The sequence below is a fragment of the Saccopteryx bilineata genome, chromosome 2, assembly GCF_036850765.1.
Source record: "Saccopteryx bilineata isolate mSacBil1 chromosome 2, mSacBil1_pri_phased_curated, whole genome shotgun sequence".
NCBI classification, from domain to species: Eukaryota; Metazoa; Chordata; class Mammalia; order Chiroptera; family Emballonuridae; genus Saccopteryx; species Saccopteryx bilineata.
Genome location: NC_089491.1, coordinates 149,497,715 through 149,519,698, shown reverse-complemented (window position 1 = coordinate 149,519,698; position 21,984 = coordinate 149,497,715). Strand labels below are relative to the sequence as shown.

The 21,984-nt window shown below is 39.9% G+C and overlaps 1 protein-coding gene across 3 annotated transcripts in view; it reads right to left on the bottom strand.

The window, feature by feature from the left end:
- The window catches only part of ANO6 (anoctamin 6), a 217,323-nt gene that overhangs the window by 34,193 nt on the left and 161,146 nt on the right, over positions 1-21,984 (bottom strand). For all 3 annotated transcript variants that reach the window (XM_066258167.1, XM_066258168.1, XM_066258169.1), the window contains 4 exons: positions 20,390-20,495; positions 16,307-16,367; positions 6,940-7,082; positions 3,844-3,921 (listed from right to left, as the gene is read on the bottom strand). In XM_066258167.1, coding sequence (XP_066114264.1) covers positions 3,844-3,921; positions 6,940-7,082; positions 16,307-16,367; positions 20,390-20,495 — 388 coding nt within the window. The remainder of the gene's footprint in view (positions 1-3,843; positions 3,922-6,939; positions 7,083-16,306; positions 16,368-20,389; positions 20,496-21,984) is intronic.

Here is a 21,984-nt window from a genome sequence, read left to right as displayed (position 1 = left end):
ATGGACGAAGTGATGTAAAATCTCACAGAATTGCCACGAGAGAGGAAGGAGGAAGACAAGCACGTTAAATGTCGAAGAAAAAGAAATGACAGAAGTCACGAGAGTGTGCACACTAGAGTAAGCTGTGAACAACGGGAGAAGCTGTGTGTGGGAAGTAAGGAACTCTATTTTCTGTGCAATTTTCTGTAAATGTAAAACTGCTCTAAAAATAGGTCTATTAAAAAAAGGAGAGAGAGAGAGAGAACATCTTCAAGAGGGGTAAAAATGGAATAACTGGTAGCACTTTCTGGTGGAAGAAAAAGGTTTTTGTGATAGCAAAACCAGAAGAAACATCCTTTTTAGAATTATGAAATTATTTCAGTAATGAATTAGTGTTTTTTGCTCCATTATTGCAGTAATGAATTAGTGTTTTTTGCTCCATTATTGCAGTAATGAATTAGTGTTTTTTGCTCCATGTGTCCTTCCAACAGAGAACTTATCACTGACCAGGTCAGGGGTCAGCAGGTGTCTTAGTCACTGTACCAGGGGAGGTCCCAAACAGGACCGGTGTTCAGAAGCCGCACAGGTGCCCCGAGGTAACTACTGGTTGTGGCAGCAGGTCTCTGCTTATAAAAGCTTTACACACTTTTCATATTCTTAAGATCTTAAGTTGGCAGTTACTCATCACCAGCATTTGCACAAGAATCATTTCACTAATCCACTGTATCTTTGACTGCACAGACCCAATGTCAGTAGGGGTGTCTGAAGCAACAGTTTGCACAGGGTGGATAGGATTTCACTTCCTCACTAAGAAGGTTTTCTCTGCCACCGAACAATAAACATTTAAGGTCCCATTTTAATGTTTTCCCTCCATCTGCCTCTTGGACATACTCCAGAAGCACCCACTCCCTGGGTCTGGCTGCCACCAGAGAGAAAACTACAAAGAATGTGAATTTCAGGACCAAGCAAATCATGTCACGTTGTTTACAGTAACAGAGGGAGCTGGTTTTCACCCTGGAGAGCAGTGAAGGGGGTGAGTACAGGCACAGTCCCGGACAGGACTCCTGCCCTGGAATCCCAGCTCTGCCACCAGCTGTGGGGCCTTGCACAAATGTAACCATTGGGGGGCTTCAATTTCCTTACCCATATCATGGGGGGATAATAACAGCAACGAACTTCTAGAATTGTTGTGAGGATTCAGTGAGTTACTTAATTACCAACACTTAGGACATGAAGCCCAGGCCCATGAAAAGTACTATATAAATATTAGCTATGATTATGGCAACTGAAGTATCAACAAGATGTTTTTCTTATTTTTTAAGCCATTAGTTTGTAGAAAGGTATTCTATTTCCTCCTCTAACCTGTCTCATTATGTCCTTTCATTCACAGTGAAGGCTTAACACTTGTGAACGGAATCACATTTTTAAAAAATGTGTGGCATATATGTGAAAATTAGCCAAAACTGGGAAATACTAGAGATCAATTTTTTCTCTCTCAGCACAACACATATGGACCATTTGAATAGTATGTATTTTTAAAAATTATCTCCATAGTAAAATTGTAAATTAAGATTCTTTAAGTGCTTACTATTTACCTCAGCACAGATATATCTTGAAGCCCTCACACATATGGGAGTTGATGCTTCCTGCTCTTTCCCTGCTTTTCTCTCTCTCTCTCTCTCTCTCCTCTCTGAAATGAATAAATCTTTAAAAAAGTGTTTTGTTTTTTAAAAAGATCTCTTACAGATGAGGAAGTAGAGCCATGTAGAGATTAAGCAATTTGCCTCAAATAATGCAATTAGTACGTGAGAGAATTGAGACACTCAAGGACTCCAAAAGCACATTAACCTCTAAGGGCATGGCCTCACACGTGGTTTCGGAAATGGATTTTAATTCATTCCAAAGCTTTTACAAATGTTTCATACTTCTTCAGGGCTCTTGACAGTCTCACTATTTCTTCACAGGAGGCAAGGAAACTTTTTGTTCTCCTTCCTCAAGTTTCTTACGTATCTTTTCTCAATAAAACTTTATGTACTTTTTTAAAGATTTTATTTATTCATTTGAGAGAGAGAGAGAGAGAAAGAGAGAGAGAGAGAAAGGGGAGGAGCAGAAAGCATCAACTCCCATATGTGCCTTGACCAGGCAAGTCTGGGGTTTTGAACTGGGGACCTCAGCATTCCAGGTCGACGTTTTACCCACTGCGCCACCACAGGTCAGGCTATGTACTTTTCTTATAACTTTTAATATATGCTCATTACAGAAAATATGAAAGCACCTGGTAGTAGACAACAGTTGCTTTTGCTGACCTGGATCTGTTTCCTTTTAGACAAATAGGTATCTCCTACTATGGGCTTCAGCAACTGATTCAAGTTTTGACAAATATCCTAACAAGAGCCACTGGGTGTGAGGGGGCATCGACTAGTGTCCATGGGAAGGAGAAGCTTCCTTTAGAGGACGCTGCTAAAAGAGACCTTTCTTGGCTTCGATGTGATGTGAGATCTGGAAGGCCATAGCTATTCCACATCCATAAGGGAGAGTGCCTAGAACTGCCATGCTGGGGACCACCAGAAACAGCATGAAGACAGGACAAAAGACAGCTCTGACATCATCTGGGCGGCAGAATCGATCCTGGACCACAGCCGCACCTCAGGCCTGGGATTTTCAGTTACACAAACCAATAAATCCCACCCCCAACTTTGCTGTTGATTGATTTTCTGTCTCCGATAATGAAAAAATTCCTAACTACAAAAATAAAGACTAAAAAATAAAGAATAATAGGAAAAATGTATCTACTCTCTCTACATAGGCAGAAATTCATAGTTGGCAATATTAAAAATCATTTTAATAATTATATCTTTTCCCTAAACCTATCAGAACCATACACTTTTATATCATAAAATGTTATATAGATTTTCACAGCTGCACAATTTTCCACTGTATAAAGAACTGGCAGTAGAATATTTTGGCAGGTGTGTGTGTGTGTGTTTTCTGTTACTAAATTTTTACTGATTTTTACTTACCATTTTGAAATACTTCCTGATTAAGTTTTTAAAATATGAATTAATAGATTAAAGCATATGAATATTTTTCACTCTTGATAATGCCAGAGTGCTTTCTAAAAAGGCCAGAGCAGATAAAATTCTAATAGCTTAGGTGTAAGGGTAGTGACTACTGCATTTCACCCTCTCAAACACTAAGTCATCACTTCAGAGATAAAAAATTGTATATCATTTAATATGCACTAATTTAACTACTAATGAGGTCTGACACCTGCCATGGTCCTTTTTCTTTTGTGACTGTGTACTCATGTTCTCTGGCTCCTAAGCTCCTGAGACCATGGGTATTATCTTAGAAGTGATCTGGACTCTGTATGTATTGAAGTCATTAACCCTTCGCTCTATTGTTAACAATTATTACTTCTGATGTTTTGTTTAAACTTAGAATGCTTTTGATGGATGGAAATCTTTAAATATTTTCCTCCCAAACTTTTTTCATTGCTATTAAGTTTAGAAAATCTTTTTACATCTAGAGATCATATACTCATCAATATTTATTTCTAGTTATTTTTGGTGTTACTTATTTTTCAGGCTTCTTTTACATCTTTCAGTAGTTTTTATGCCTTTCTTTGTGACTTTATATTATCTTTTTGTTAAGGCTATTCCTAGACATTTTCTTTGAGTTGTTACTGTTGGAAAATCTTAGAACTCTAATGCCCAAGAAGCTTTTGGTTTCTTCACCAGAAACTGGAAAATCCCAGACCAGTGGTCTGATATAAACAAATGAGATTATATAGTTTTCAGCTCAGCTTTTATTTTCTTCGACACTTAAAAGCTGATATAAACTTTTGTAAGAGACTCTTCTTACCCAGAACAGGACGGCACTTGCACAGAGGGCTACACGGATACATTTCCCACAGGTAGTAAAGGGAACCCGCTCTTCTTCCTGATTAAAAAAAAATGAACAAGAAATTTAGACCATCAAGGGATTACTCCAATGAAATGATTTTTCTCCTGATTGGTCACTAAATCCTAGGCTTAATTTAGTATTTCTAAAAATTAGTTTTCAAACATAGCCTCCTTATCATAATTGAATGTTTTTTGTTAACAATTTCAAATATACATACATGTTAATATAATATGAATATATCATGTTAATAATATTTTTTTGAAAATGCAAGTGTGAATAATAACAGTTTATCTGCCATAACGTGAGCTCCAGAGTCGGGGATCTGACCATGCCGTGCCGTAACACTACCTTATGGGCTTGCCTTAGATTTCAGAATTGAAGCAACGATGGACAGCAGAGCCCATGCCAGACAAAACATCTCACAGATGTCTGCAAATATGAGGTATTCAGTATGTGTTTCTTGGTTGAGTTTTACACACTAATTTGTCAAAACTGAAATTTTAAAGTGTTCGCTTTATACTTTATATGAATATATTTAAAAGTTCAAAAGAAATAAAAACTTCTTAAGATTTACCTGGATAGTAAGAGCAGCTACAGTATAGTAACAACTGCTAATACTTTCGTGCTATTTAGCTCTGTGCCTGGTACTATTCCGAGTAGGTTCTACATATTAAGTCAATTAATCCTTACTACAATCATGTGAGGAAGCAATTATATTTGTTCCCATTTTATAATTGAAGTAGCAATGGCACAGAGAAGTTAAATTTGTCCAGAATCATTCGGCCTTTATGTGACTATGTTTGGATTTGAACTCAGCCAGTCTTGTTCTCAAGACCTGACCACTATACTATATGCTTCTCTGAACCAATGCAAGCTGTATTAGCATCAAAAATAAAGGATGAAATAAAAAGGAACTTTCATCTTTAATTTTTTTAGCAAGCAGTGTTTCAGTGGAAATTTAAACCTATTAGTTGGCAATTTTGAAATTAAAAATTGGCAGTTTAAATTACCAAGTTGTTTATTTTTTTCATATTTTCCTTATGTTGCCAAAATAAGCTTTTGTTTTTCAGTATTTAAAAAATGTTATGAGTGTATAATTCTCAGTTTCAGCTTTTATTTCTGAATAAATAATCTTTTAATAACACACAGGGCTTTGACCCTGTCTTCCATAGCCAACAATGGGAAGTATTCATACTGGGGATTATTTGCAGCTCATTACACTTGGAAAGATGCATGCCACCTCCTCCAGATAACTGAATCTCATTTTTTTTCCATTTTTAAAATGAGGAGTTTGAATGGTTCCCTCCAGTCCTTTTGGTCCTGACATTCAGTAAATCTGTGATTCAATTTATAAAATCTAGAGTTCAGGACATTTTCAGATGCTCTTGATAAAAGCATTTTTCCCTGAGAGTTACTCATATTTAGAAGCCATTGTCCTTATGCTGATGCTGGCAAGTACAATCAGCTCTAAATTTTCTGTATTGATGGAAAGTAGCAATAATGCCAATGATTCAAAAATCATCTTTTGCTGGCTTTGGAGTATTTATAGAGAGAGCGCTATAGTTTTTTTATTTTTAATTCTGCAGCAGCAAATTTACCTTTCCCATGATATAAAATGCCGTGCCTGTGAGTGAACATAGGTAGACTTCAAAAAATGCTTTCCTTCTTCATCCTTCCCCTGGCTTTAGGATGTGAATTACTGGACACTATTTTGTGCACATCCCAGCCAGAAGGGGGAGCAGTAACTGAGGCTTTCATGCAAGACCAAGGGGCAGGTAAGTCTAGGATGAAAAAGGCTAAGTAATGAAGGTGCATGTGAAAACGAGAATCAGCTGTAAAAATCGATGCATCTTTCTTTATACATTTATGTCACAGAGTCTATTTTTTGTGTGCATTTTTTTTTTACTTCTTTTAGGAAAAAAAGGACACAAACCAACACATCTTTTTCTTACATAACGGGTCCTCAAATAACATTGTTTTGTTCAATGTTGTTTTGTTCTAACATGATGAGATGATACAGGAACTTAACTCTTGTTTGTCTCAATTAGGCTATAGTAAAATTGGTTTCATTATATGTCATTTCGCTTAAAGTTGAAGAACCTATTGGTGATGTAAAGTGAGCACTCACTATACATTTATGTTAGAGTCTATTTTTCTTCTTTTTCTTTTTTCTTTTTTTCCAAGTGAGAGAAGGGGAGATAGAGAAACAGACTCCCGCATGGGCCCTGACTGGGATTCACCCAGCAACCTCAGTCTGGGGCAAATGCTCTGCCCATCTGGGGCCATGCTTGCAACTGAGGTATTTTTAGCGCCTGAGGCGAGGCTCCACAGAACTATCCTCAGCAACATATCCACAGAACTATCCGATGCACTTAAACTGAGCCATGGCTACAGGAGGAGAGGGAGAGAGAGAGAGAGAGAGAGAGAGAGAGAGAAAGGGGAGAGGAAAGGGAGAGAAAGGGGAGAGAAGGGGGAGAGAAGGGGAAGGAGGAGGGTAAAGAAACAGATGGGTGCTTCTCCTGTGTGCTCTGACCGGGAATTGAACCCAGTACATACACCCGCACGCCGGGTGGACGCTCTACCATTGAGCCAAGCGGCCAGGGACTATTTTTTTCTTCATTTTTCTGTTATTATGAAAGAAGAGACTCCATTTATCTCTCATGTCCACTACTCTAAACACAGCTTCTTCACCTTGGATGCATAATAGAATCACCAGAGAGGCTTTAGAAAAATCTCTGTGCCCAGAATACACTGCAGGCCAGCAAGCACCCTCAGAGTAAATAGTGATGGGACCAAGGCATCAATATTTCCTAAGGTCCCCAGGTGATACCAATGGGCAGCCAATGTTGAGAACTCCTACAATAAATAGGCTAAAATTCCATCTAGCTCTGGCTGCAAAGCTTGGTCCTAAAGTGCAGAGATTGCCAGTTTGATCCCTGGTTAGAACATACATAGGAACAGATCGATGTTCCTCTCTCTCTCTCCCCCTTCCTCTCTCTCTAAAATCAATAAGTAAAAGTAAAAATAAATGAATCTAAGTCACATCCACCTTACCTGAGTAATCTCATTTATCACCACGTGAGTACACCGTGCCTCGTATTCTGGCCGGGGTTGTTCTTCCTGCTGTAACTCAACAGTGTCCCATTCATACTCAAGTTCTGCCTGGCGCCGCTTCCAAAACTCCAAAAACAAAGTAACTAACAGAGAGAGAGAGAACAGGCTCATGTGGGTGTTCAGTGATGACTGATGTTTCAGAAACCTGTACTAAATAATATTGATTATCCAAAACAACTAATCTAATTTATAAATATAATTTATTAATATTTAAAAGAGCAAAAAGTTTGTTTTTTTTAATAGAAAATGTTGATACTTCCTCTTGTGAAAACAGACTGTAGCTTATGGGGAAGGTAATAATGTGGTGGTCAGAAGGCACGTGAGTGCTTCTGTTGCTAAAGCACCTGCTACCAACACTTCATTGTCAACTACACAACACAGATACCTAGTATAGTTCAGAGCAGTTCACGGTCCATCCTGCAGCCGCTCTTCCCACATCCTCTCCCTCGCTTCCTTCCTAAGGGTCTGGGTGGGGGCATGCTTTAGTAGCTCCTAAATCTCGACCACCACCCAAACACCCTTAAATTAGAATATTCTTCCATATGAAAAACTGATATTTTTCTCCATCTTGTGTAAAATAGAAATAAGTTTTAGAAATCTTTATTATCTTTTGACTTGTAACTTAAAATACCAAATAAAGCCAACATTAAACGTAGTTTCTGGTAAACCCCCTAGGCTCTTCTTCCAGACTGCTACCACAAAACCCTTCCTGTACAGAAATTCTGCAGTTACTACTATTCCACCGGTAAATACCTATATTTTTTGAGTATCTACTATGTGCTGAGAAGAGAATAAAAAAGACACAATCTCCACTTCAAAAGGCACCTAGGTGGATAGGGACTATTGTGAAGTGATAGTTACAGTAGACCTGTGGTGGCACAGCAGATAAAGTGTCGACCTGGAATGCCAACATTGCTGGTTCGAAGCCCTGGGCTTGCCCGGTCAAGGCACATATGACCAGCAACAATGTACAACTAAAGTGAAGCAGTGATGAGTTGATACTACTTGCTCCCTCCACCCCTCTCTGTAAAATCAATAAACAAAATCTTAAAAAAAAAAAAAAAAAAGAGGTCCTTGACAAAGGTAAGCAAAGGTACTCTGGTTATACAGAGCCAGAATATGTAGTAAAAAAAGTAACCCCATGTAATTGAGGCTCCCCCCAGGGAGGGGACCACTAGGATGAGGTTTGAGATGATTTACAACTGATCAGGTTAAGGCCGCCGCCCTCCCTCCCCCCAGGGAGCTGTGCACGCAAAGGCAGAGAGATGAAGAGAGCCAGGTACTTTCCAGAAACTGAAAATAGTCTGGGAATGAGACAGTGTGATAAGCAGGGTGGGGCAGCCAGGTGGAGAGATAGAAGGACTCTGTGCTCTGGAAAATGGGGGAAATAGAACCGACCTCACAGGTTATTGTGAACTTATTGCCATAATATCTATTTATATAAAGGCCCTCACAGCCCTCTGAGGTCATTGTTATTGCCATCCCCATTTTAGACACCGAGACACAGAGCCACAGAAAGGTTCAGTGCTAGCCCGAGATCACGGCGCGGGAGTCGGGTGAAACCCAGGCGCCCCTGGCTCCAGAGCCACAGCCTTGCTCCTTGGTGCCCCTGTCCATGACCCGTCTTCCCTTGGCTCTGTGCCATGGCACCAGCTCTTTGCTTAGCTGTCTGTCACCACTGCGGGTTTTTCCAGTGTCTGACTGTGGCACTCCTCGGAGGCACACTGCTAGGAACTGTCCTGTTCCCACACAGGGTCTCTGTGGGTGCACCAACCCTTGGTGGCCACTGCTGTGGCTACTGGAATGTTCACCAGGGGTAGAGATGCAGCCCAGCCTTTTGCTATGGGTGCTATTGTTAATGGAGGCATAGAGCTTAGTTAGTAGGAAGACCACTACTTGTCTTTGACTTAGCTGGAGAGCTGGAAAAAAGCTTGTTTCCTTTATGAAGCTTGGAAGCCCAGGGCAAGAGTTATGTAAGGCCTCCTAACCTCTTTAAATAGGAATGATGCCTCCCCTTCCCCTGCTACCAAGTTGTAATTTACCTTGTAATCTGTTGGTCCTAACAGGGAGCACAGGCAGTGGCCTAATGGTCCACCAAATCCCATCTCCCTGCACAACAGCATGAGTTAACATTGGAAGGTGAAATCTACAAAGCCCTTGGGTATCATTTCCTGACACTCTGGTTACTGAAATGCCAAAAATCCCATTGTAACTGCCCAGTCATCTGTGTTCTTGTCCCCAACGTTGTCCCCAAAGGAGAAAATGTATCAATGGGATGAAAGTCTTGAGAACATTAGCTAACTGTGTGGACCAAGCTGTGACTGGCTGGTCCTACTTCCCACCTGACCCCTGCTGGTTTACCTGAGAAGTCTACTGCAGGACTGCATGTTCTCTCCACCCCTGAGATTCTTTCTATTCCATCGCCCATCTAAACTATGAAATCTGCCCAGCAACAGTGCACATTCTCTCAACAAGGGCTTATTCCCTATGCTGATCGTGACTTCTGCGCTTCCAAACAGGCAGCACGCATGATCTCGACCTATATCTGCTTCTACATTTATAGTTTATCATGCCCACTAGAGTGCCACCTTCATGAGGGCAGGAATCTTGTTTTGTTCATGCCGAAGCACGAGAACAAGCAGGCATGGAACAAACATTGGCTGGGCAATGAATGAACTGTAGGAAGTCAATCCAGAAACTGGAGGACCCCCACCACCTGAGACCCCTGAAGGATAGGCTCTCCCACCCAGAGGGCCCAGATGGCTCCAGCTGCTCCCCTGCACAAGACCATCCACTTTCCATCATTCTCTGCAACACCCATCCACTTGGGCCCTCAGTTCACTCTATACCTAGCAGCAGGTCTGGGTAAGCTGAAATGAAGAACAAACTATGGAGAATGTGACAGTTAACTGGGAAGTCATGAGCTCTAGCCCCAACTACTGGGAGGATTTCAGGTATCCCATCCAAGTACTAACCAGGCCCGACCCTGCTTAGCTTCCGAGATCAGACGAGATTGGGCGCGTTCAGGGTGGTATGGCCGTAGACGTTTTCAGGTAGACAGACTGAAGGAATCATCATGTGTCTGACCTGCCTCACAAGTCACTTGAAACACTATGACCTCGCACTAGCGCACTCTGGCCCTGTCCAACTCAAGGAAAGAAACTATGGGTGGTGAGACTGGAGTGTGGAAAAGAAAGGCTCTTAACATAAATAATTTTTGGCAAACGTACTTTCTCTAAAACAAAGAGACTTTTAGCAGAACTTACTTTGAAAGTAAGTTAATCCCTATTGGCCTTTAGGCTGGTTTCCCAGACTGTGGCCTTGGACTAGCTTTGCAAAGTCGCAGGTGTTCTCAGAATGTTTCTCCCTGAATTAACCCTATAAACGTTGTAAGAAAGCTTGTTTCACTGCTTTGTTTTACTGTTATACTTTCTCCCCTCCCCCATTCCTCAATCAGTACGTAATTCTCCCTATAAAACCTACCTCCAAAATGCAGTCAGGGCTGCATTGACTTGATACGACTTAGGTTTCCATGTGGTCCCTATAGCCGGCTAATCAAAGACTCCTAATTGCTTAATTTGGCTAACTGATTGATTGCGTGGCAAGACGTCTTCTCTCGCTGTTCCGATACAACAAGACGGTGTCCGCCCCATTACGGCTTCTTTATTGAACCCAGCCTACTGAAAAACAGCCCTCTAAAGAGCCACTCTAGGCATCTTCCTTGGGTTATTATAATAATTCCTCTAAATTTTGCAATTTTAATCTATTAGACATGCAGATGTTTTCGATATCCTTTTTTCAGAAATGTAGAAAATCCCTTATTTCCTTCTCTGCAAATTAAAGTTACCCCTCATTTTATAAAAAAAGCAGCTTACTTTTATGAATTATTTTTAACCATATCTATTTGTATAGAAAATTGTGATTAAAAACATTCAAGTCCTGCTCACTTTGACACCTAGAGGCAGGCATGGATGAAACAAACATCTCACAAGGCTAGCACGAAGAGGCTGTCAGTCTCGTGCCTCCTCCTTCCTTTTACCCCTGGGTCAGGTGAGGTAGAGTCTAAGACATGGAACCAACGTTTTCTAGTTCATTCCTATGACTCAAAGCCCCAGACAAAACAGTGCTCTTACATCAATCAAGGACATATTTATGCCTCTTTTTTAAAAGCTTCTCACAACTTTATTACTAGACGCTGCAGTTGTCACTGATCTGAAGGCGATGACAGCCAAGTTACTTGCAGAGCTCTTCCTCGGGGCTTGTCACTTCTTGTCTTGGGGGACTTAAGTAATTTGCTTCATCTCCCTGTCATTTTCCTCATCTTTAAAATGGGAGTGTAAGAGTCATCCATTTACTGATGATCTAGCAACAGTATCAGCAAGAGATGGTTTACAAAAAGAAAGCTTATTTTTTCTCACAAAAAGCAACATAAGCAATTCTAATCGGCACTATAAAGGAAGGGTGGGTACTATCCCTCATCCTCCCTGCACTGGAACATAAGCAGTAAAAGGCTGCTGTTTCCTCAGTCATGAACTGTAGGTACTGTTCTGTCCAGGAAGTGACAGGACTGCCATACAAGCAAGAAGTGACCTGGTAGAAAAGAACAGGTCCTTAGCAAATCCTAAACCTTGAAGGCAAAAACCTGGAGTGTTGCAGGTGGGAGTTTTCCCAGTTCTTCCTTGCACACAACTGAGGATTTGCAGGGTTCATGGAAGACACTGGTAACCTGATATAATCACCCAACATTTTGGAGTACTCCTGGGCCCTCCCTGTTCCTGATGACTTGCAGTGCCCTGCATCTCTGATCGAGGGCACCAGAACCGGTGCTCACCATGCATGTCATACAGGGACTTCCTGTTCTATACATTTTGCTCTCTCCCTGCAATAAAACAACTGGTAGAACTCCAGTGGAAGGCGACACTTATGTTCTCCGGCAAACCATCCACCATGAAGCTCTAGTTGATTAGAGAGACACAGTTAGGACTCTTACATCAACATACAAGAAGAGGGAAGGCTGCCCTGGACTTTGGAATCAGGAACAGCTTGTCTTCTTGATCACGATATTATGACATTTAGAAAAAGTATGCATCAGATAGAGAAGTAAAAGGTGTTTGGATCACTAAAGCATTGGTGGTGTTAGGTCCAGCAATATGTGAGGACAAGAGGAACACCCGTGGTGGATGGGAGTGCGCTGGTTGCTATAAGAGTTTGCACTAAGGGAATATAGTCAATAATATTACAATAACTATGTATAGTGTCAGATGGGTACTAGACTTATTGGGGTGATCACTGCATAATTTAAATGTCTAATCGCTATGTTGTATACCTGAAATGAATATAGATAATATTCTATATCAACTGTAATTAAACATTTTTTTAAAGCATCATTCAGAAATTTTTGTTTATTGATTTTTTTAATTTATTCATTTTTATTAGAGAGAGGAAAGAGATAGAGAGAACAGAGGGAGGAGCAGGAAGTATCAACTCCCATATGTGCCTTAACCAGGCAAGCCCGGGGTTTCGAACCAGCAACCTCAGCATTCCAGGTCAATGCTTTACCCAGTGCGCCACCACAGGTTAGGCTAAACATTTTTTTTAATTAAAAAAAGAAAGTTAAAAAAAGTTTGCTGCTGAAGGGCTGGGACATTTTAACAGGCCTTGAAAACTTCAGACCTTTTTACTCACAGAGGCAGGTAAGGTAGACGAGCTCGGTTAGCCTTTATTCCAACTTTCTGAATGAAAGACTGCAAGGTGAAACTACATTTCTCACAGATTTTTTTTGAAGCTAGAGTTCCAGATACAATTTTTAAAATGCTCCTCACACGGCTGCGTGCGTCACTTGGCGCAGAAGCAAGGCTGAACAGAGCAAAGGCGGATGCAAGAGCAGTGCTATTCTGCTGATGGAGACCCGCAGGAGCAGCACCACTCTGGATCTCAGCTGCTAGAGCCGTTTCCCGACTCCCCCAAAGCCACTGGTTAGGGGAATGGCTTCTCGGTTCCCAGGGCCCTTTAGGAGCCAGGTGTCCGGTGTTCTTCTGAAAATCACTAGGTCTAGACTAGAACTCAATGGTGAAAATGAAAAATTGTACTCATGCCCCCAAGAGCCTGGAGCCAGGGAGAATCAGATAGAAGCAGGTAAGCAATGACAAGGAATGGGGAGTGGGGGATACGTTAAGACCTTGACTGTAACCAGGGGATGGTGTTCAGGCCTCTATGAGTCAGTATGAATGGGAGGGCTGGCTTGGTCTAGAAGAACAAAGGTAAGTATAGGATTTGTACTATACTTATTATAAAAGGTTTTCTACACTCAATTTGTATAACTCCTAGGGAACAGGAAAACCTCTATGTGCCACATACATCTGGGCACAAAATAGATGCTACAGGAATATGATGATGAAACTTCACATGATCCTCCTGCCTCTTCAGTACTACAATTTCAGGCTGTCTGTAATGAGGTTCACAGCAGTCGTTCTTATAAGGCAGAAGTAACAAGAAAAGCAATAGAAGGCACTTAAAACAAAGACATCATCAGGCACACATATCCTTAAAGACACACATGTGGTATTGCAGGCAGGGCTAAAATGTTTTCTGTATTCTAAAATTTGATAAAATAAAATTAGTAGCTCAATATGCTTAAGTCAGTTCTATAAACTTGGTGTAGTTAATGATCATGGCAACCAAGGTAAGCTAGGAAATCTGAGGTTTGTCTTTCCAGTGCCAGAATTTATACAGTGTGTCTGTAAAGTCATGGTGCACTTTTGACTAGAAACAGGGAAGCAACAAAAGATGATAGAAATGTGAAATCTGCACCAAATAAAAGGAAAACCCTCCCAGTTTCTGTAGGATGATGTGGCAGCATGTGTGCATGCACAGATGATGATGTAACACTGTGTATACAGCGGAGCAGCCCACGGCCATGCCAGTCGAGATGTGGACGGTACAGAGGAAAGTTCAGTGTGTTCTGTGGCTCGCTAAATTCAAATCCATGACCAAAGTGCAATGTGAATATCGGCACGTTTATAATGAAGCGCCACCACATAGGAATAACATGACTCGGTGGGATAAGCAGTTGAAGGAAACCGGCAGTTTGGTGGAGAAACCCCGTTCTGGTAGGCCATCAGTCAGTGACGAGTCTGTAGAGGCTATACGGATAGCTACCTAAGGAGCCCTAAAAAATCTGTGCATGAACCCACATTGAACTGCACTGAATAGGTATGAAACTGGGAGAGTGCACCATGACTTTACGGACACACTGTATATATTCTATTAAAAAATCTGAGGTTTGTCTTTCCAGTGCCAGAATTTATATATATATTCTATATATATCTATAGCTTTATTTAAGATGTCTTTTTAAATTAGGGCTATCAGCATCCATTAGTATATGGAGTTCAATAGATGTGCCAGAATTATATATATTATGAATCAATGCTGAGACTAAGGGTTAGACAAGAATTAAAAGTGCTCACCACCCCTGTGTGCGGCACCTGTGCTCTCACTGGGAGAAAATAATGATGTATTTTACAGTGGAGGAGGAGTACAGAGGATTTTTTTCTTTATTTGTATTTTTTTGAAGTGAGAAGCAGGAGAAGCAGGGAGGCAGAGAGACAGACTCCTGCATGTGTCTGACTGGGATCCACCCAGCAAACCCACCAGGGGCGACGCTCTGCCCATCTGGGGCGTTGCTCCATTGCAATGGAGGCCATGGAGCCATCCTCAGCACCTGGCCCAACTTTGTTCCAATGGAGCCTTGGCTGTGGGAGGGGAAGAGAGCGAGAGAAAGGAGAGGGGGAAGGGTGGAGAAGCAGATGGGTGCATCTCCTGTGTTCCCTGACCGGGAAGCGAACCTGGGACTTCCACATGACGGGTTGATGCTCTACTGCTGAGCCAACAAGCCAGGGCTCAGAGGATCTTAATACATGAATTTGATCTTCACTCTTCTATGACTCCAAAATTAGGCAGTGTTTGGTTTTCAGCCAAAACATACTACGTGTCTGAAGGACAATGTAACTTTTTAGGTAAATTTAGCCCCTTTGTAGTCTGGTTAATCCAGGAGTGGCAACCAGTATCTTTAAGTGTCCAAAACAACTCTCTGTTCTGAGACCCATATGGTGACCCCTCAGAGGCACAACCCGCTGCAGAGGAGAAGCCCCACCCAGGACGCCTGTACAGAGATGTTTCTGTGACTCATGGGTATCGTGGCGTCGTCTTAGGAATGAGATTTGGCTCTGTGTCTGCCCCCACCTCTCTATTACCCGAACTCTACTTTCTACTTGATTTACACAATGAGATTAAGAATGTGTTTGTCTTTGAAAATGATCTTGTTTTTCTTCTATGGTAGAACATTTACATCAATTAAACATGTCAGTCTGCATTTAAAGAAAATAATTGCTCATTAATGTTGCTATTCAAAGTAAATAATATAAATGCAACATTAAAGCTTTTATATAAAATTATATTTTTTAGAATAGTGTTTCTTTGATTTATTAAGTAGGAGGTGATAATATTATTACAAGATAGCACATACTTTTAAATACTCACCCACGGAAGTGGATAAAGAAGAAAGCTTACCTGGAATCCCTATGTTGGAGCTTCCCCTGAATCCCAACCTCATGAAAGTCAGGGTGGTTGACAAGCTGTGGGACTGTTACAATAATGGTTCTGAACAAACCATGCCTCCCTCCATCCAAGCCCTTGGGTACTCCTCCCACCTCCTCACTCTGTTGTTGGCCTGGCCATGACTTGCTTTGGCTGATGGAACATTTGCAAACTTGATGCAACCATAGGCTTAAAAAAGTGTATGCATTAAGGCTTGTCCTCTCTTGCCTCTTTTTGGAACTTTAAAGCTGCCATGGGAAGAATCCTGGGCTGGCCCGTTGGAGGAAGAGAGACAGCATGGAGCAAGGACCTATCCCAGCTGAGCTCCATTATACCAATCAGCCTGGTGACCGCCAGCCCAGGTAGCCTAGTGTGTCTGCCAGCTCAACAGACATCAGCTGAGCCAGCCAGGCCTGAAGAATTTCTCAGTGACCCAAAAAACCATGAGAATAATGAATGTGTGTTTTAAGCCACTACATTTTGAGGCAGTCTGCAGTTAACTGATACAATGGCCTTTAAGAGTTCTAAATGAAGTTCTAGGGGAGCTGAAGCTTGGAGAATCCGAGGTGGGTTACCTTGACAGCTTATATAAAACTGTACAATGCCATTAAATCAGGTGGTACTTGTGTGATCGTAGGTCTTCTTTCATTTCTTTTTTTTTTATGTTAAGAGGCAAAAGTAAACTGGAAAAAAAGAAGAAAGTCAACTTACCCCATACTCCCATAAATACTGCAAAGACCAGGGTTCCAAAACTGTCAAAGATGCACAATTTCTGGAAAATACAATAACAACATATAAATTAATCCTGTTCTCCACTTATTAGAATTCATCAAATATTCAATGCTTTTTGGATTATATGGTCTGAATTTCTTTTTAAAGCCAATACCTAGTTTAACAATCACTATATGCACTGAATACTTATAGATAGGATTTCTCAGTCTTTTGGAAGCAAACAGCCTTTGCTGTATTTACAAGTGCATTTCACAGTGGAATCTTTTCATGTCAGGATAAAGAAATAGGCATAGCTGCTAAGATCTGCTCCATTTAAAGCCTCTATCAGGCTTTTGAATAATGGCCTCATTTATGAGCAGTCATTTGAGGAAGTAGTATGGTCCTAAGAGCACAATGAATTCCAAATAACTTTTAGATTATGATTTGCAGCTTGTCATCATCCCACCCTGGTCAGAGGATAAGTTCCTGATCCCCTGCTTTCCTTGTTAAGAGAAGTACAAAGCTGGTATATTCTGAGATGGCTCTCCCTCATAAGACCTGTTTCCTCAAACCCAGTGACAACTTTTCTACCATCACAGACAGAAGCTTGCATTAGAACAAGGAGGCAAGGGAGCTTTTGCTGACATTGCAAAGGGTATAATGGCCATGAAGAAATGACATACCTGTGCAAAGAAGGCTCTATTCCCTAGTTCTGTTGTTTCATCTTTCTGCTAGTAGTATGTAAATAGCCTATCTCCCTCTATGAATTCCTGGAAAATCATTCCAGTTAGCTACTAATTTATCATTAATGAGCTTTTTTACAACTCCTAAAAATATGTAATGTTAATGGAAATAGTGGCAAACATATATAATATCAATGTTATGATGGATCATATGAAAAGTAAAGACAACAGAGTAGAAGAAAAGCTCTAGGTAAAAACAAAACCAAAGCAAGCTTTTCAAATGCTAAAAGAAGTTTCAAAGCTGCTTCTAAGGAAAACTCTACTTTGTTTTAGGTAATTTGTGGGTTGCCCTTTATACTGATGTAAAATGGGTAAATTTTCATCAATGTAAAAACATTAGTTGTTATTTTCATAAGAGATTATCTACCTAACCCTCTACTGAAACATCTGTTTTCCAAAGCAGATGCCCCTCAATCATCCTTACAGACCCTGATCAGAAAGCACAATCCCAAATTGCTGCCATCCAATTACTCCTCTCAAAGACTCCCACTCCAGGAAGACAGTTAACAAATGGGTGAGTGCCCTAGGGAACAAAGTTTTCCACCTCCTCTGCTAGTTCTGGATTCCATGCACCACACATTTCAAATCTTTTAGCTTTGACTCTTATGGGTCCATCTTCTCCAAGTTTTAATGTTATGCGCCTTATCTCTCATTGAAAATTATTATAAGAAAAAAATTATAAAAAATAGTTCTGCGTGTTATCACGCTACTACTGAAACTTCTGTCCAATGTTACTTCTCTTTTAGGAATCAATGCAAACCTCTTTCTATCTGATACCTCCCTATTTGCTCTAACACCTCTGCCCACTCACTCTAGAAGGAAAACCCCTATGAATTCTTCACCCTACCATGTTGAAAAAAGCCAATGGAAGCACATCTGCCAGTGCAAGAGAAAATAAGAAGGAGCATCAAGAAAACGCAGGTTTACTGCTGATGCTAAGAGCACACCAGTTGCCTGGTTCACGACAAGGGATGTGCCTTGCACTCCTATCAGAGGTAGTTAGGTGGCTTGGATAAAATTACTATTTTTGCCACGTGGGTGAGAATCAAGAACCCAAGAGAGAGAATGAGATGGCTAGTCTCTCTGCTCTAAGTGACCCATAGTGACATGGAAGCAGGAAGTAGGAGAGAAGCTAAGTAAGGGGCTTTCTTGGTAAAAAGCCTGGCTCAGCTTGCTGGACAGAATGGCGCAGAGGGAAAGCCAGTAGCGTGTGTGAAGGCAGCATACTGCTTCAGTCACATGAACAGGAAACAGAGAGAGAGCTGTGCATGCAGGCACAAATCTAGAAAATCAGAATCTAGAAAAGTGATAATTTGTTATGCTTTCTCCTGAAAAAGAATGAAAATCAAAATTTGATAGCTATTTCTAAGAACAATATATCATAATTTATCACATTTCCCTTTTATCTTGCCAGCCAAAAAGCTGAGAACTTTATTTAATTCTCAGTCACAAAAACAATATTAATCCTGATTATTTCCATGACTATTTCTTCATTTCCTTGATCCTGATTTTATATTTCTACTAGTATTCTATTAACTCATTTTAGCATACACATCAATTAGTGAATATTCCATCTTTACAAAAAAATGGTAGAAATAACATATAAATAAATGTATAAATAAATAATTGAATTAGCCAACAAAAAGGAAAGCATAAAAAAAGCTCTCTTTTCTAAACTTATTTTTCATTCCATTCTTTTACTTATTTATTTTATACATATATGTATTTCCTTCTCTTTGTGAATCACTCTGACAAGGCTCAAGGGATCCTCCAGGAAACTGAACAGAATGACTCATTTTTTCCAAAACAAGGAAAAAAATATGTACACAGGGATATATCTGAAAGTCACGTGTTGAAGGATGGATTAAGTAGAGCAGAAAAAAATGAGAAAAGAGATGGGAGTGGGGTGTGTTAAAGAGAAATTCTTAAGGAAAACAAAATGTATCATTGTACTTTGTGGAGCAAAATCTGCCTATAGTATTATTGTTGACATATGCCTTCACTCCAGCACCTGAGGACACACCCTAACTCCTGACCTTTAAGAGTTAATATCACTGGAGGGCAGCTTCAAGTCTTTTACTTTGTGTTGTCTATGACAGATATTTGCACTCTAGAACTTGTGTTGGTTTGGGAGGTGGGCAATGAAATCTATTCTAGTTTGCAAATTAAGTGTAAAAATCCATGTGTTGACAGTACTCTGTAATCATCTTAACTACGTAACTGGTGGAATAATTTTTCAGACACAGAGCTCAATTGAGAGTGAAGTGCCTCGTACTTCTGTCAGCTGGTGAGGAACAGGGTAATGGCAGGAGATCTGATTCACTGTCAGTTTCTGACTTTGTTAGTTAACAGGCGGGTGACCTTGAGCAAACTATTTAATCTCTCAGATCCTCAGTGTTTTAATGTGTAAAATGGAGATAATACCTGTTCAGTTGTATGTGTCAAAAGTGATAAGTACAAGACTTTGCAAAGTGTAAAATATAAAGTGACAGCACTACAGTAGTAATGTACTGTATTCAGTTAAAATAAGACTCATATGGAGTAGATCAGAATATTCTGAGGTCATATAAAGATTCCTAAACTTTCCTGGCAGAACAAGGGAACAGAGGAAAGATCACAGTAAGGGAAATAACATGTCAAAGTTGTCAGGAAAATTCTCCAACATAAGCTGACCATCTTTCTTACCATTTGGAGTTTCTCACATGCCTTTTAGTAAAAGCTCACTATAGTCTCCATGCTTGTCCTAAACCTCCTGGATTTTGAGATGTCATACAGCTCAAGACCAGCTACACGTATAAGGGGAACCAGATGTGTTTTGTGGGAGTGGTTTGAGACAAAGTGAGTATCTGTTGTCATTTATATACAAAACTATTTTCATGCATATTTACAGATACAGTCTAAATCTGACCAGGAAAGTCTTTAAAGATCCAAACGTAGCTTCAGCATACTTTAAAAGTAGGAAAATGCAGGTAAAAATTTCAGGATTTTACTCACTTGAATTAAGGAAAATACTTATACTAGTAAACCTATTAAATAGTATTCATGAGATAAGCCAAATTTGAGATTTCTGCTTTGATTACTTGAAATGCTCCAATAGTTTCACTTTTCCATAGTTCCTCACTGACCTTGTAGGATATTTTAGATAAGGCTTTTAATCCCAATTTATTAATTGTAAGAGAGGAATAAACGCATGTATTCCACACCTACATTTCAGAATGAAGGGCAAGTATCTTACTTTTCTGAATTCCTCAGAGAAAAAAATATAATTTCTATGTAGTACTAAAATTATTAGAAGAAAAAATATCATTCATTGGAAAATGTTTAGAATAACAAAAATTACCTGTGAGGACTCGCAAGTAATATTGAGTTTCCAGAATGGACAAATTTTATCACACTGTGGACACATTATGATCTCACCGCCAATTTTAGGATCACAAACTTCTTTGCTAAAGAAAAGAAAAAATGTTTAATTTAAAACATATAATGAATAGAAAGGAGGACTTCATTTCTAGCAGGATGATAAAAATCCAATATCCATTTGTCATAAGAGAACAAAACTAAACTAAATTCTTATAAAACTAAGACTGAAAATGAACTTCATTAACCTCATTGATAAAGGCTTGCTACATAAATCATGTAAAAAACATTATACTTAGTGTTAAAACGCTGAAAGTATTTCCTATACATCTGAAAGAAGACACTGGGTTTTTCTATTGCCACTTCTTAGTTGAGGTCATGGCCCACATGGTAAGTTAAGAAAAACAAAGATGGGAAGATTGGTCAGGAAGGAAGATAACCCATGCTTTTGCTAACAGATCATATGGTTGTCTGTAGAGTAGAATCTATAGATAAGTAATGGGAATAGGTGAGTTTAGTAAGTTTGCAGGACACAAAATTAATATGCAAAATATGCCTAGGGTTGCAAAAGGAATTGTGCCCCTACAGACCTGCAACAATTAGGAATTTTTTTAAATACTTTTTTTCAATAGCTTAAAAAATATAAAGAGCCAAAGAATAAATCGAACACAAGAGGTATACGATTTATATGGAGAAAATTATAAAACTGTTCTGACAGAGGGAAATATACATAGTGAATCCTATGTAAGCAGATAGGTTATCATGTTCGTAGTTTGGAAAAATCAATACTTAAAGATGTAATTTCTCCCCCATTTGAGCTGTGGATTCAATTAGAAGACCAAAAGGCTTGGAAGATTTAAAACACCCTAAAAAACAAGATGCTATTGGCATAGGTTAAGAAAAACTGACCAAGAAAACAAAATAGAGTTCAGAAAGACATAAACAAGTACAAAAACTGATTTAAGAAAGGGCTGGCCCAGCAAACCAGTAGGTGAGACTGACATTTCATAAATGGGGCTGCCGCAATGTAACATCCATGTGGAAAAATGTGAAATTGAACTCCCAAAGCCTACAATTTATTCTAGGTGGCACCTACAATTTATTCTAGGTGGCAAATGAGAATGCAACAGCACCAAATCATTAGAACAACAACAAAAAAGAGAATATTCAGATAACATTGGGGTAACAAGAGATTCCATAGATAAGAAATCAAAAGGCATAAAACATAAAGAAAAATATTGACAAATTCAAAATCTTTCAAAAGTGAAAACTTCATCAATATATACCATAAAGGGAGGGAAGAAAAGAATTAACTGCAAACTGGTGGAAGTTTTATAACACATAAAAAATGACAAAGGGCATTTCACCAGAGTATTTAAAGAACTGCTAAAAATTAATAAGAAAAAACCAACAAACTAACACCAGGATACACTCTGCTCCCTCTAAGAGATGCCATTCAGACGGACTTTTTTTTTTTTTTCCTGAAGTTGGAAACAGGGAGGCAGTCAGACAGACTCCCTCATGCGCCCGACCGGGATCCACCCGGCATGCCCACCAGGGGCGATGCTCTGCCCATTT